General features: G+C 35.2%; 1 protein-coding gene across 1 annotated transcript in view; it reads right to left on the bottom strand.

Moving 5' to 3' along the window:
* The window catches only part of EFHC1 (EF-hand domain containing 1), a 44634-nt gene that overhangs the window by 26302 nt on the left and 5022 nt on the right, over positions 1–13310 (bottom strand). The window contains exons 2-5 of the mRNA XM_037519862.2: positions 10441–10662; positions 7192–7479; positions 4630–4779; positions 3296–3488 (exon numbers count right to left, since the gene is read on the bottom strand). Coding sequence (XP_037375759.1) covers positions 3296–3488; positions 4630–4779; positions 7192–7479; positions 10441–10662 — 853 coding nt within the window. The remainder of the gene's footprint in view (positions 1–3295; positions 3489–4629; positions 4780–7191; positions 7480–10440; positions 10663–13310) is intronic.

The raw sequence follows: 13310 nt of genomic DNA, 5'->3' as shown, positions 1-13310 counted from the left end.
TTTAATATGGAAATCTACTCTTTACTTTTGTTTTCAATTCCATTATTTTGAGGATTTTATTTTATAATTTACTTCCTTTCAATTTCTCTAGATTTATTTTATCATTCCTTCTTTAACTTTAAAAGAAAAATGCCTTTTTAGACTTTTAGTATTTTTTCTTTTTCTTTTTTAAAAGATTTATTTATTTATGCATACAAGAGTTGGGATACAGGCCAGAGGTGTGTGTGTTGGGGTGGGGGGGGGGTGAGAGGACTCACCAGAGACAGAGTGGGGAAGAGAAAAGGCAGATTGACTGACATACACTGCTGAGGGGAGCAGTGGGGTGAGTCAGGAGAGGTCTGCTGCACCCTGTGGGTAGCTCCCTGGCAGGCTAGGGGATGGAACTCATGATGCAGAGGCTGCAGATTGCTTCCCAGTGCTGTGCTTAAACACTTCCGCCCCAGGGAGGCCATTTTTTCTTTTTCAAATAAGCCTTTATAGCTATAAATATCCTCCCAAAGTGTTACTTTAGATATATCTAAAAGTTCTGAGGGAATTTTGGCTATCATTTAGTTCTCAGAATTTTTTTTAACTCAGATTATTTAGAAATGTGTTTTTTTCTTTTTGTGCTGCAGTAGCTGGTGATAGCTTGATAGTGCTGTGACTTTAACCTCTGAGCCACTAGGAAGGCCCCTAGAAATGTGTTTTTCAAGTTGTAAATACATGAGATTTTTTTTGAGCTATATTTCCAAAAGTGACTCCTACCTTAATTGTGTTAATATCTGATAATGGTATATGATAACTAGACTTTAAAATTTGTTAAGACAAATGAGTTTTAATAAGTATTCAATTTGTGCTTGAAAAGACTGGGAATTCTCCAGATATTGCTGCATATACATATTATTAAATCAATATTACACTTACATTGTTCAAATTTTATATATGTTCATTGTCCTTTTGATCTAGCAATTAATGAAAGAAATGATTTTTTTTTTTTTTGGCCTTTACTGAACCAGAAATAGAAAGTAGATGCCACTGTTGGCAACTGTTTTCAGTGGATTTTGTTTTATTTACTTTATGTATTTTTTTCTTGTTCTCTCTAAAGTGCTCTTTTCCTTTGTTCTTTATTATTCTAACTCTGGATTTAATACCAGCTTTTCTATAGAACTTTCTTAAGTCTTTTGAACTTACATTTCTTCTTCTGAAATTTTGTCTACATGACATAGTAAATTGCATAACCAGATAACCTGGACCCTTTCATTATTGTTTAACAGCTTTGAGTATTTATCTGACTTTCCTCTACTGCTACTAAAATTGACAGAATGATAGGGATTCCAGGTCTGGGAGATACATTTTCATTTATTCCTCCACAGTAATTCCCTATGAAATAGTTCCCACAGTAGACATTTAGGTCTTATTTAATTGAATTTAATAACAATCACCCACTGGATAAATGCCACCTCTTTACCACCACAGTTCTTTCTAGTTAAAGGTTTAATTAGATAGTACAAGTTTAGCCTTTTCTGTCCTGCCACTGCATGACTAACAAAAATTTTCACAAAAGATACATTTCCTACCTCTTACAAGAAGCCTCCATGTGTCACAGACTATCTCTCCCTATACATATAATGAAATATTTTTAAATTTGGAGAATTATAGAAAAGAATGATGCCACATTGATAAGGCAGAGTCAAACATGGAACCTGAGATTTTAAGAATTTGGTTTTAGTGACAGTTTTCACACCACCTTGAATACATTTCTATTTTTTTCTTTTAACTACTATATATCTAATGTTTGTCAGCTCCAGATGGCAGGAACTTCAGGTTATTTAAGCATCTGGAAAGGCAAAATTAGTACATTAGTTACAGTGTCATAGAACTCTAAGAAGTTTCTATAGGAACTAAGTATAAGAATATGGGCGTCACCAGGCAGACCATGTTGAAGAAGGACGTGCATTCAGTTGTTGTTACCTAAAAATACAAGCTCTAATAGCAATTAGTCTCCTTTCTCAAAAAAAGAGACTTTTAAAGTTAACTCTCTTAATTTTAAAATGCCAGTTTTTAACTTCCTTTTACTCTTCTCCTAATCTCATTCTTACCTCCCTTCTGTGCAAAGATTCTATTGGGTAATTCATTTATTATACAGGTACCATGTATGCTGTTTGTGTGCATTTTATGTAGATGTTACTTTCATATACATCTCATTTTCCTTTTTCTACATGAGACTATGGTTTAAAGAAGCATCCATTTGCATATATATATATATATTTTAGCTACTTCATGTTTATGAAAATGTACCTTTACCACTTTTTTTTTGTAGCTCATGTGCTCTATGATGGAAATCTTCAACTTCTTGTCCCAAAAAATGTTGCATTAAAAAAAATACTTGCAGGCCAAGCAATGCATGTGAGCAGGTTGAAGTTAGCCTTTAGACTGCCAATTTATTTATAACTTCTAATCTCAATTTGTTTATAAGCTCTAAGACAAGCCTCTTGCTCAATATTTGGAATTTCTTATCTCCTAGTTCCAAAGGATAAAGTAAAAAGAAAAAAAAAATCAATGAACGTAGACTACTGGCAGACACCTAAGCCCGAGAGATGTCAGTACTTGTGACCAAGATAATTTTCGTAAGAGAAAATTCTTAAAACTACTAAATCAATAATTAAATAAGCCTACTTATCTCAGGGAAATATTGATGGATGCCAAGTATCAGCTGCATTTTGTTGAATCTCACTTTCTAATCCACTAGGTTATTTTATTTCTTCCTTTTCACTTCATATGCCTTTTTTTCAAATTAATAAACTTTTATTGATTCTCTGTGCTAGGTTATTTTATACCAGCAAAGAAAGAGCAGGGGTCGACACAATGAAGTTCTATGAATCACAGGCATATCTTTTTCACTATTAAGCAATCCCACATAGAAAATTCCAGTTTTAGGCAATAATTGAGGTGAAAGGCAAAGTCAGGAAAGCATGTAAGTGGTAAGTTACATCTTTGAATGAAAACAAATCTGATATTAAGTTGCTTCAATTCAGAAGTCTTGCTCTTCCATATTTTTAACAAATCTTCCACTGCTGTTTTGATTTTGTTTCCTTGCTTTGGGTATCAGTCATCTCCACTAGACCATTTTGGAGGCAAGCCTGGACTAACCAACAAGTAAAGGAGGGAAATTGTGGGAAAAAGCCACTTTTTAAATACCTAGGAGAACACAGCACAAGTCTCCCAAGTATAAAAGGAATGACTACATTGATTAAGTAGCTCTTTTGTGTTCCCAAAAAGGTCCCGATTAACAGAGAATAGACTAAGTCTAACATACTTGCATTTTCCACTAAAACCTTAGGCAAGCGCTGGCGGTTCACCAGGAGTGGGAAGGGATCTCGCCCATCATTTCGTTCATGGACCTCTCTAATTTCCACCGTATTATCCATGAGATAGTAATGAATAATGTAGGTCCGACATTCACCAAACATGCTGTCTGTATCATCCCAGATTGCATAGAATCGAAGAACCTTTGAGAAATCCAAAATAGTGTCTTAAGAATCCTACAAGTAGAGAGTTTAACTAGGCTACTTTGGCATTTATATATCTGACAATAATGAAAAGATTAGTTAGACTATGAAGTAATCTCTGTGGTTAAATAAAAAAGGAAGAAATATTCACTGAAGATACAGAAATATCTGAAATTTATAAGTCAGATGTTAACAGCTGGAAAGTATTAACTAATAGGCTTATACATTTGTGCTGAGAAAAATTCACTTTGATCCAACATATTAGTGAAGGAGAAGCTAAATTAAAGAACATTGGGTCCTTTATACAGTGACTTCTATGCATTAATAAAAGTAACATGAGTGGTTCATATATAAAAACAAAAGAATTTTCACTTATTGACTTTTCAAAGATTCATCAACACACATCTTCTAGCAACACTATCAACAACACATTATTTAGATACATAATAATAATTAATACATATATGATTCACATAATGTCCTTAAAAGACTTTGTTAGTGGTAGGTAAATTTTTTCTGAACTAAAAAAGGATCAGATTTTTGAGAGCAAAAGAACAGCAAAGAAGCATTAAGGGTGATCTCCCCTGCTCTCTTTTCCTTTAGTACAGAAAGAAGACTCAAATCTGCTTCTACGTACCAGCCCACAGGGAGAGGATATGAACATTGGAACAGAGTTGGAAAATACCCAGAACATTCTGTACTCATAAATTAATGCAAAATTTAAAAAAGGAAGCATCTGCAATGGGATTTCTGTGAAATTACTATTTTAACAGAAACTTACATATATTCAATAACATTGAAATTTTCCAATAATTCATTTAAGGTTTCCCAAAGGATTTTATGAGATTAACTCATACTTGGAGAAAAAGTAGTTGGTTGAAAATGTTAAGTGGGAAGCAGATGCAGCTTAGAAATTGTTTTTAGATTTAAATGTTTGGTGGAACCCCCAAGACTTAACCCCACAATACTCTTTAGTTCTTCAATAAGAAACTCAAGACACTCTTATGTCTCTAACTCTAGATGAAAAGCTAAATTATAGATAAAATGTTTCAAAACACACAACCACCAATAGAGCTTGCTAACAATAAACATGTAACATGTTTGGAAATGAGTAAACTTCTGAGATGTCTACTTCACTTACTTGTTTGTCAAAGGTGAGAAACTGCTTGAGTTGATCGAAGTCCGATGGGGTGACATACTTACGAAGAGGCTGTTTCCGGAGTTCAGTGTAAGGGTCAAGAACCATCTTTTCTGGGGGGTTTAACTCAATTCCTTGACTTTCCAAAAATTCCTAAATAATTTATAATTTAAAATGTTCATCTTTTTTAAAGCTTTTAAAAGTAATTAACTGATGTATAAAAATAAGCATAACAATTATTTCTATTCCATTGTACAAGTTAACCACTAATTTGTATCTTGAACATGTCTTAGCAGTACTAAGACTCCAAAGGACCCAAATCTACAGCACAGCCAATAACTGATAATTACCATAAGTACTCTATATTATAAAATTGTTAGACAATATGCTAGGCTAGTTGGAAGGTACAATAGTAACGTGACTGGTCCCAAATATCAATTCAGATGCATTAAATTTAGTTAGATGCCCAGGAAGACAGTCTAGGATGCCTTACTTCAGCACATCTGGAACCTAACCATAGTTTCAAACAATGTGTGATTCATATCAACTATGGGAACAAGCAGCACAACGGGAGTTAAACTGAAATCAAATCCTCATTTTTCAGCTCACTTAAAACTAGTATATGATTAACTCGTCCCCCTCCAAAAAAAAGAAAAGATAGCACACTGGTTATTTTTGATCAGAAAATACTTTAGCAATACAGGAAAGATAAATCAAATGCTCAGATCTCATCAGAAAAAGTTAAGGAAGGGCCTCCTTGGTGGCACAGGCAATTGAACGCAGCGCTGTGAAGCTGTCTGCAGACTCTGCAGCGTGGGTTAGATCCTGGCCGGCCTGGGAGATACTCAAATGGTGCTGCAGACCTCTCCTGTCTTGCCCCGCTGCTCCCCTCAGCAGTGTATGTCAGTCAGTCTGCCTGTTCTGTTCCCCGCTCTGTCTCTGGTGAATCCTCTCACCCTCCCGCACATCTGGCCTATACCCCGGTTCTTGTATAAATAAATAAATCTTTAAAAAATAAATAAAAATCTTTTTTAAAAAGTTAAGGAAAATAACTGGATGTGACATGATCTTGAAGCTTATTTTGCCAATTATGAGTAAATAAAACACTATTTTCAGAGTTACTATAACTTTGAATACAACTTGACATTTCCTCTAAAAAGCACCACATTAATGTATCTTTTATGATCATCAGAGATGGAAAAAACAATTTCAAGGAATCTGTATACATTCTCAAACTGGAAATTAACCTGAAATTTGGGTTTCTTTTGGAAATTGTGGTTTGCTTCTGGAAAATTCAATAAAAAAATACACAGAACTAATATACAGAAAATACTTGGATTTTAATATTGAACTTTGTGCCAACTAGCTGTGATCTTAGCATTTAAAGTTTTACTAGGCAGTTGCTGCTATCATTTCAATATTAAAATATTATGATCTTAACATATATTAACAATTGAGTTGTAGATAATGACTAGCAATAAAATCTTCCTCTCTCATGAGAGAATGTTTAAACATAGTAGGCTCATTGAATGAGGTATTTAATGAGCGTTTTGTTTCTTTCTGTTGCTTCCAATAAATAACCAGGCCCTTTGTTAACCTTACTTTAGAGATTTTGGCAGGAATGTAGAAGCTTCCTAAAGTGGAGTAGGTTCTGTGTCTTGGTAAAGTTCATTATTTATTTATTTATTTATTTATTTTGTGGGACCCTCGCTGGCAGCTGGGGAATGAACCGGAGCTGCAGAGGCTGTGGGTAGCCTAGAGCTCAACCGCAGCGCCACCAGAGGAGGCCCAATCTTAGTAAAGTTTAAACTCTTTGAAGAGGTTATTCTAGATTGTACTAGAAGTACAGATGAGAATGGAATATCTCTGAAGGCAAGAAGAGAGAAAGGGGAAATTCCTCCAGTCTGGAAAATAGACATAATTTGGTGGGCCTCAAAATAGCAGATTCTACATGTGCTCGGCACGGGTGGTCAGACATATGTGCAGCCAGAAAGGCACATTCAATTTCAGGGATTCAGAGTCCCAGAACCTTACCCAGCACCACAGCATCAGGATGTTGCCCTTGGTCACTGGCAACTTATGGACACTGACTGTATGATGGCTTTACATCTGGGGGGGGTGTTGCTTCCTTGTTCTTAGAACTTAGAAACTTTGGTAAAGCTTAGAGTGAACAGAAATACCAGCCCAGTGCAGTATTTATGTTCCTCCTTCTGACTCACTTTATTCACTTTACTTTCCAGTTCCATCCTCGTTGAAGTCCTGTTCCATATTTTCATTCCATTAAGGGTGATACCTGTGCTGTTCTTGAACTGGCATGTCAACAAATTTCTTATCAAATGATTCATCTATGATGGGATTTTAATGTTATTTAAATGTATATATATCTGTATGCCACTACATAATATTGGCTCATATCAGCATATACATAAATACCAAACTGACTCTTACATAATAAATATAGGCTAGATTATCTGTGTCCTTCCCTTACCCTAATAAAATGAAATGTATCCTTTCATGAATTAGAATGATGTTTTAGACACCACAGTTTCCAAATATATACTATACCTGGGTGAATCGGTCACAATCAACAATGCGGAAAGTTTTGCTATAAACTGTAATGTTTATCCCTCGATTTAGGTCTTTCCAATGGTAATGGTCTCCACGGTCATTCTTTGCAAGCCGTTGACGTTTGATTAATTTGCCTTGAGGGATCCCAGAGTTTTCCACAATGGGCTCTATGATAGACATGCTATCATCTTCTAGGTAGTAGTAGATAATCACTTGACGGATCCTATAATGCTCCTCAGTTGACATTGGAACATCTTCTTGGAAATAGGCATCGAATTTCAGCACCTATAACACATAGGAGAGGGAGATGTAGCATTATATGAGTTTCTCCAAAAAATAGCAAAATTAGTCAACCAGAAGGGGGAAGTGACAGAGTGGAGTATAGTGGAGGATTATTGGGGCTTTGGTGGTAGGCATGGTATGAAAACATACCAACATTTGTAGAGATCTGAGCTGATAAACCCTAAGAAAAATACAGTGTTGGAAACCAATATTACCTCAGTAATCATAATTGGGAAGTAATAAAAATCATATCAACAACAAGAAAATTAATTAAAAATGAAAAAAAAAATCAAGTACCCTTCTGTAAAGAGAATCACTCAGGGAGATTTGACTGCTCAACATTTCTATCTTCTAAATTGAAAACTGCAAAACTACAGTGCATTGTGTTCTTTATGTGATCTGGCAAATTGGATAACACTGGCTATCTTGGAAAAATTGGCTTTGGGCTTGAGAGTGGAGAGAAGTCAGATGGTGAGTGATCTGAGAGGCAAGTGAGGAATAAAGTGCTATTGTTTAAAGGACCACAAAGTTGGAATAAGCTTTTTTGTTTTTTTAGGACAGAATAGTATAAGCCTAGGTAAGAAGTAGTCACTAGAGTATTTGAAATGGAAGTGTCATGAAAGTTAAAATTTAAAAGATGAAAGAATAATAACATCAGTGAGACAGAGGAGTGGGTACGTTAGCCTGGGAAATAGGATGTAGTGGGTGATGATAAAGAGAATATGGGAGCAAAGGGTAAAGATGAGGGCACTCAAGGAGAGGTCCTGGTCATTACCACCTAACTAAGAACTTAAATTATAGTCTAAGGATGAGGAACAGTGCAAAGAATGTCTAAAACATGGACAAATATATTCACTATTAAGCAGACCTCTGAATATTCCTAAAATATTTAAACTATGGTTTAACTTAGAAAAACTAAAATTCCCTGATTACAAAAAAAATCTCCATTTTAAAATCATGCATTTAACTACTCTCTCTATGCCTTGTTATCTATGGTAAATATGATTTATCTAGAAAAATGATGCAAGTAAAATTAATATGAAAATAAAAATATAAGTATTGTTCTTCATGTCACCTCTCTTTAAAAAAATAAATTATAAATAATACTTAAAAAGAATAAATTATGCAAAGGCAATTAGCAAAAAATAGTATTACATTTAATAGTTAGTATTTACATCTTAATAAATGTATTATGCCTGTTAAATGCCACTCTTCTCTTGTATTTTCTCCCTTCTCCCTTATCTACTGATTTTTCTTTTTTAAAGATTTATTTATTTATTTATTTATTTATTTATTTATTTATTTACACAAGCACTGGGTACAGTCAGAAGCACGGGAGGGTGAGAGAATTCACCAGAGCCAGAGCGGGGAGCAGAACAGGCTGAAGGACCGAAGGACACTGCTGAGGGGAGCAGCGGGCGGCAGGAGAGGTCTGCGCGCCATGTGGGACCCTCGCTGGTGGCAGGGAATTGAACCGGCCCTGCAGAGGCTGCAGGCAGCTTCACAGCCCAGCGCTCAACCGCTTCGCCACCGGGGAGGCCCATCTACTGATTTTTCATTGTCTGTTATAAAAGTAAATAAACGAGAAGGAGGTAAAGAAATGCCCACTCCTATAATGGATAGTGTTTAGTGCATGAATGGATATATTACCTTGTTCCTATCAAATGAATAATCGGGACAGGGAAGAGGGAATGATATGATTCTGGCTAATAAATTAATTTTTCTAAATTAAGTAATTATTAATATAAAGTGATAGCTTAATCACCAGGTTATTTTGTGTCTTCTAGTCTCTGTCTTTAATAGGTACTCAAAAAGTGTTGACTGGCTGGATGAGAATGTTACAGACATATAATAAAAATATAATAAGATGTAGAGAAGGATAAGAGAGAGAGAGAAAACATAGGCTAGCAGCAAAGTAAGAAAGCTAACTTAAGAAATGGTCAATAGTGGGCCTCCCCAGTGGCGCAGCGGTTGAGCGCTGGGTTGTGAAGCTGCCCGCAGCCTCTGCAGCACCAGTTCAATCCCCAGCTGCTCCCCGGCCCACCGGAGGAGGGTTCCCCATGGCGTGCAGACCTCTCCTGCCGCCCGCTGCTCCCCTCAGCAGTGTACTTCGGTCCTTCTGCCTGCTCTGCTCCCTGCTCTGGCTCTGGTGAATTCTCTCACCCTCCTGGGCTTCTGACTGTACCCAGTGCTTGTATCAATCAATCAATCTTGTATAAATAAATAAATCTTTAAAAAAAAAAGAAATGGTCAATAGTTCTCAGTCTAAGTGATACATAAAAGTCATGTGGAAATTATAATTGATGAAGAATGGGGAAACATAATTTTTTAAAAATTCCCACCAATGATTTTCTACATGGCTAGGGTTAGGACTACCTCACCTTAGTGAAAAGAGGAGGCTCATTGACAAGAAAATTAAGGATGATGTAGAAATGTTAATGAGTGGAAATAAAGTAAGACAGATACAAACTAAATGTTATATTACCCTTAAGTTATTTTATGTCAAATCTGAAATGTTTCCTGAAAAAGAAAAACTAATTGAGATAGCCTGGAGAAAACTGGCAATAAATGGAGTTGTCATAATTACATTTTACATTTTGTAGAACTCAAAGATTTGTTATCATTACAGAATAGTGGATTTTTAAACAATAGATAACACAGATCAGGTAAACATAGAGCAATATAAACTCAAAAATTCAGAATTCATCCATTTTTTCTTTAATTGTATTTGGAAAATAGTCCAGGGAAATCTATGGGGAATTATTTTCTGTAATAGGCTTGCTGAGTAAAGAATGCCTCTTTGAATCCTGAGTTCAGCTGTCTATGACTAAGGATTGAGGCATCTGAACAATTTTTTTTCCTCAGAACACTCTGGAAAACCTGGGGTTTACTGCTAAATTTCCTGCAAACAGTTGGCTCTCAGAAATTTTAATTCAAGGGGCACCTCATAATCCCAGATGATACCTTTTTGTCAAAAGCCACATGTGCAGGAATAAACTGTGCAGGTGGGGCCTGCTTGGGTTCTCCATAAGTTAGAATTGGAGCTTTACAGGCCAACTCATCCAGCTGAGCCTGGGACAGCTGGTTAAAGCGGAGCCGCTCCCCGCCTATCCCCACAGTTGGACGTCGAGCAATCGCATAGCCATTCCTGTAGCCCAGTGTCTGGCTTCTATGAAAGGCTGTTTTCTAAAGAAGAAAAAGAGTATGTCATTAATAATGCCTTACAAATATTTGTTAGATAAAAGAGCTAACAAAAATACCATAACTTACACCTTTGCTTATAAACATCACAAACCTTACATCAAAAAATTTACCTGTATTAGAAGTTTCTTATATTTAAGCTAAAATACTTGCCCAGGGACAAGGTGGGAAGCAGTAGACTGAGTTTGAAATAAAATTTAAAGCCCTGCTCTGGAATACCCAATTTAACTACTAGTTCACTTTTCACAAGAAATTAAAATACTATCTAATCTATATGCTTTAATTTTTTTTCACCAGTCTTCTTGTACTTTTCATTCTATCTGGTGATCATGAACTGAGGAGCCTAGATGATTTGATTATGAAATGAAATTTTTTATTAAATTAGCTAATTAATTATGTGTAGAAGAACTGGGGTGTAGACCAGAAGTGGGGGTGAGGAGTGAGAGGATTCACCAAAGACAGAATGGGGAGCAGAACAGACATTTGCTGAAATATACTGCTAAGGGAGTAGCGCGTGAGACAGAAGTCTGTTGCACCATATGTGGGTTAGCTTCCTTGCTGGAGATCGAACTAAGGTTGTAGAAGTGATAGCTCTGAGACTTAACCTTTTGGCCACCAAGGAGGGCCATGAAATGAATTTTTGCCAGAAGTGAAGGGACCTTCTTATTACAGCAACACTGATATATTCATATGTCTTTGGAAAGTAAGTGTATATTATATATTTAAAGACTTAAACTCAGTAATTCTACCCTGATCCTTTAAGATATAATCCAATTTTAGGGAAATCAGCAGTGAAAAAGGAGCCATTACAACCAATAGCACAGATATAGAAAGAATCATGAGAAACTACTGCGAACAAGAACATGCCAACAAACTGGCTAACCTAGAGGAAATGGCTAATCTAGAAGAAATTACAAAAAAAACATACAATTTAACAAGATTTAATCATCAAGTAGAAAATTTGAATAGACCAATAAAGAGTAAAGTGATTAAATCAGTAGTCAAAAACCTCCTAAAAGAGAAAAGTCCTGAACCAAATGGTTTCTCTAATGCATTCTACCAAACATTTAAAGAATAGCAATTCTCAAACTCTCAAAAATTTAAGAGGAGGAAGCAGTCCCAAAATCATTTTAAAATATCAAAATTACCCTGACACAAAACCCAGATTAGGATGCTACAAGAAAAGATAATGACATATCAAGTCATAATCCTGATGAATATATTCACAAAAATTCTCACAAAATATCAGCAAGCTGAATGTATTAGTGCTAAGAGGATGATAACATAATCAAGTAGCATTCATCCCTGAGATGTAAGAATGGTTTAACGTATGCTTATCAATAAATTTGATCAACCACCTTAATAGAAAGATAAAAAATCATATGATCCTGTCAATAAATGCAGAAAAATGTTTGACAAAATATAATGATCTTATAAATATAAAATCAGGTGCAAGACAATGTTGTCACTCTCATCACTTTATTCAACATAATACTCAAAGTCCTAGTCACAACAATTAGGCAAGGAAAGAAATAAAAGGTATTTTAATTGGAAAGGAGGAAGTAAAATTTCCTCTGTCAGCAGACAGCATGGCTAGTTAGTACAAAATCAACATACAGAAATCAGTTGCAGTTCTAAACAATAGTGAAATATCTGAAAAGAAATAAAGAAAACAATCCCATTTGCAATAACATAAAAATATGAAATATTGAGGGTGGAACTTAACCAAAGAAGTTAAAGATGCAGTCACGAGAAAGACTGCTGTTTCTGACAACATGGATGAAATGTGAGGATATTGAGAAATATCCTGAGAAATACAAATACAGTATGAGATCACTTATACATGGAATCTTAAAAAGCCAAGCTCACAGAAACAGAAAATAGAGTGGTGGTTACCAGAGAATGGCAAAGTAAAAGGAGAAATTACAAGGGTACAAACTTCCAGTTTCTTCAATTATAGGATGAAATAGTTCTGGGGATCTAACGCACAGCCTGATGATCATAGCTAAAATACTATATTATATGCTTGAAAGATGTTAAGAGAATGGTTCTTAATTGTTCTCACCACAAAAAAGAAATGGAGATTATGTGACAGAGTAAAGGTGTTAGCTAATGCTATGGTGGTAATCATTTTGCAAAATATAAATGTATCAAAACAGGTTATATACTTCAAACTTACACAATGTTGTATGTCAATTATCTCTCAGTAAAGCTGGGAAAAAGTGGAAAGGAAAATTAGAGGCTATGTTAATTTGATAGAATATTTTTCCTTTTTCTGCTTTTGGTAATGTTAGGTTACTTTCAAAATCATATATGTGTATATTATGTGTATATATATATATAAAAAATTGGGGGTTAGTCATAAAAAACATTTATGAAAAAATGGCTTACCTACCTTCTAAATTCTTTTCATTTCAAAAGATCTGTATGCTTAAACAGATTGCTGGCGGTTATTTGATAGAAACTATTTCTTCAAAAGTATTGCCAATGTAGTAAAAAGAATTGTTCCTTTGAATGTTCCATAATGAGACATCTAAAGGTGATGGCCCATGAAGCTGGCTGACATGCAGAAGTGCCTGTCATTAGTTCTTAGAAGATCTATATGAAGATTAATTAATTAATTAATTAATTAA

The sequence above is a fragment of the Talpa occidentalis genome, unplaced genomic scaffold, assembly GCF_014898055.3.
Source record: "Talpa occidentalis isolate TD23 unplaced genomic scaffold, MPIMG_talOcc4v2.1 talOcc4.2, whole genome shotgun sequence".
In the NCBI taxonomy this organism is placed as follows: Eukaryota; Metazoa; Chordata; class Mammalia; order Eulipotyphla; family Talpidae; genus Talpa; species Talpa occidentalis.
The sequence above is the reverse complement of the archived record's forward strand: the minus strand, read 5'-3'. Positions and strand labels throughout refer to the sequence as shown.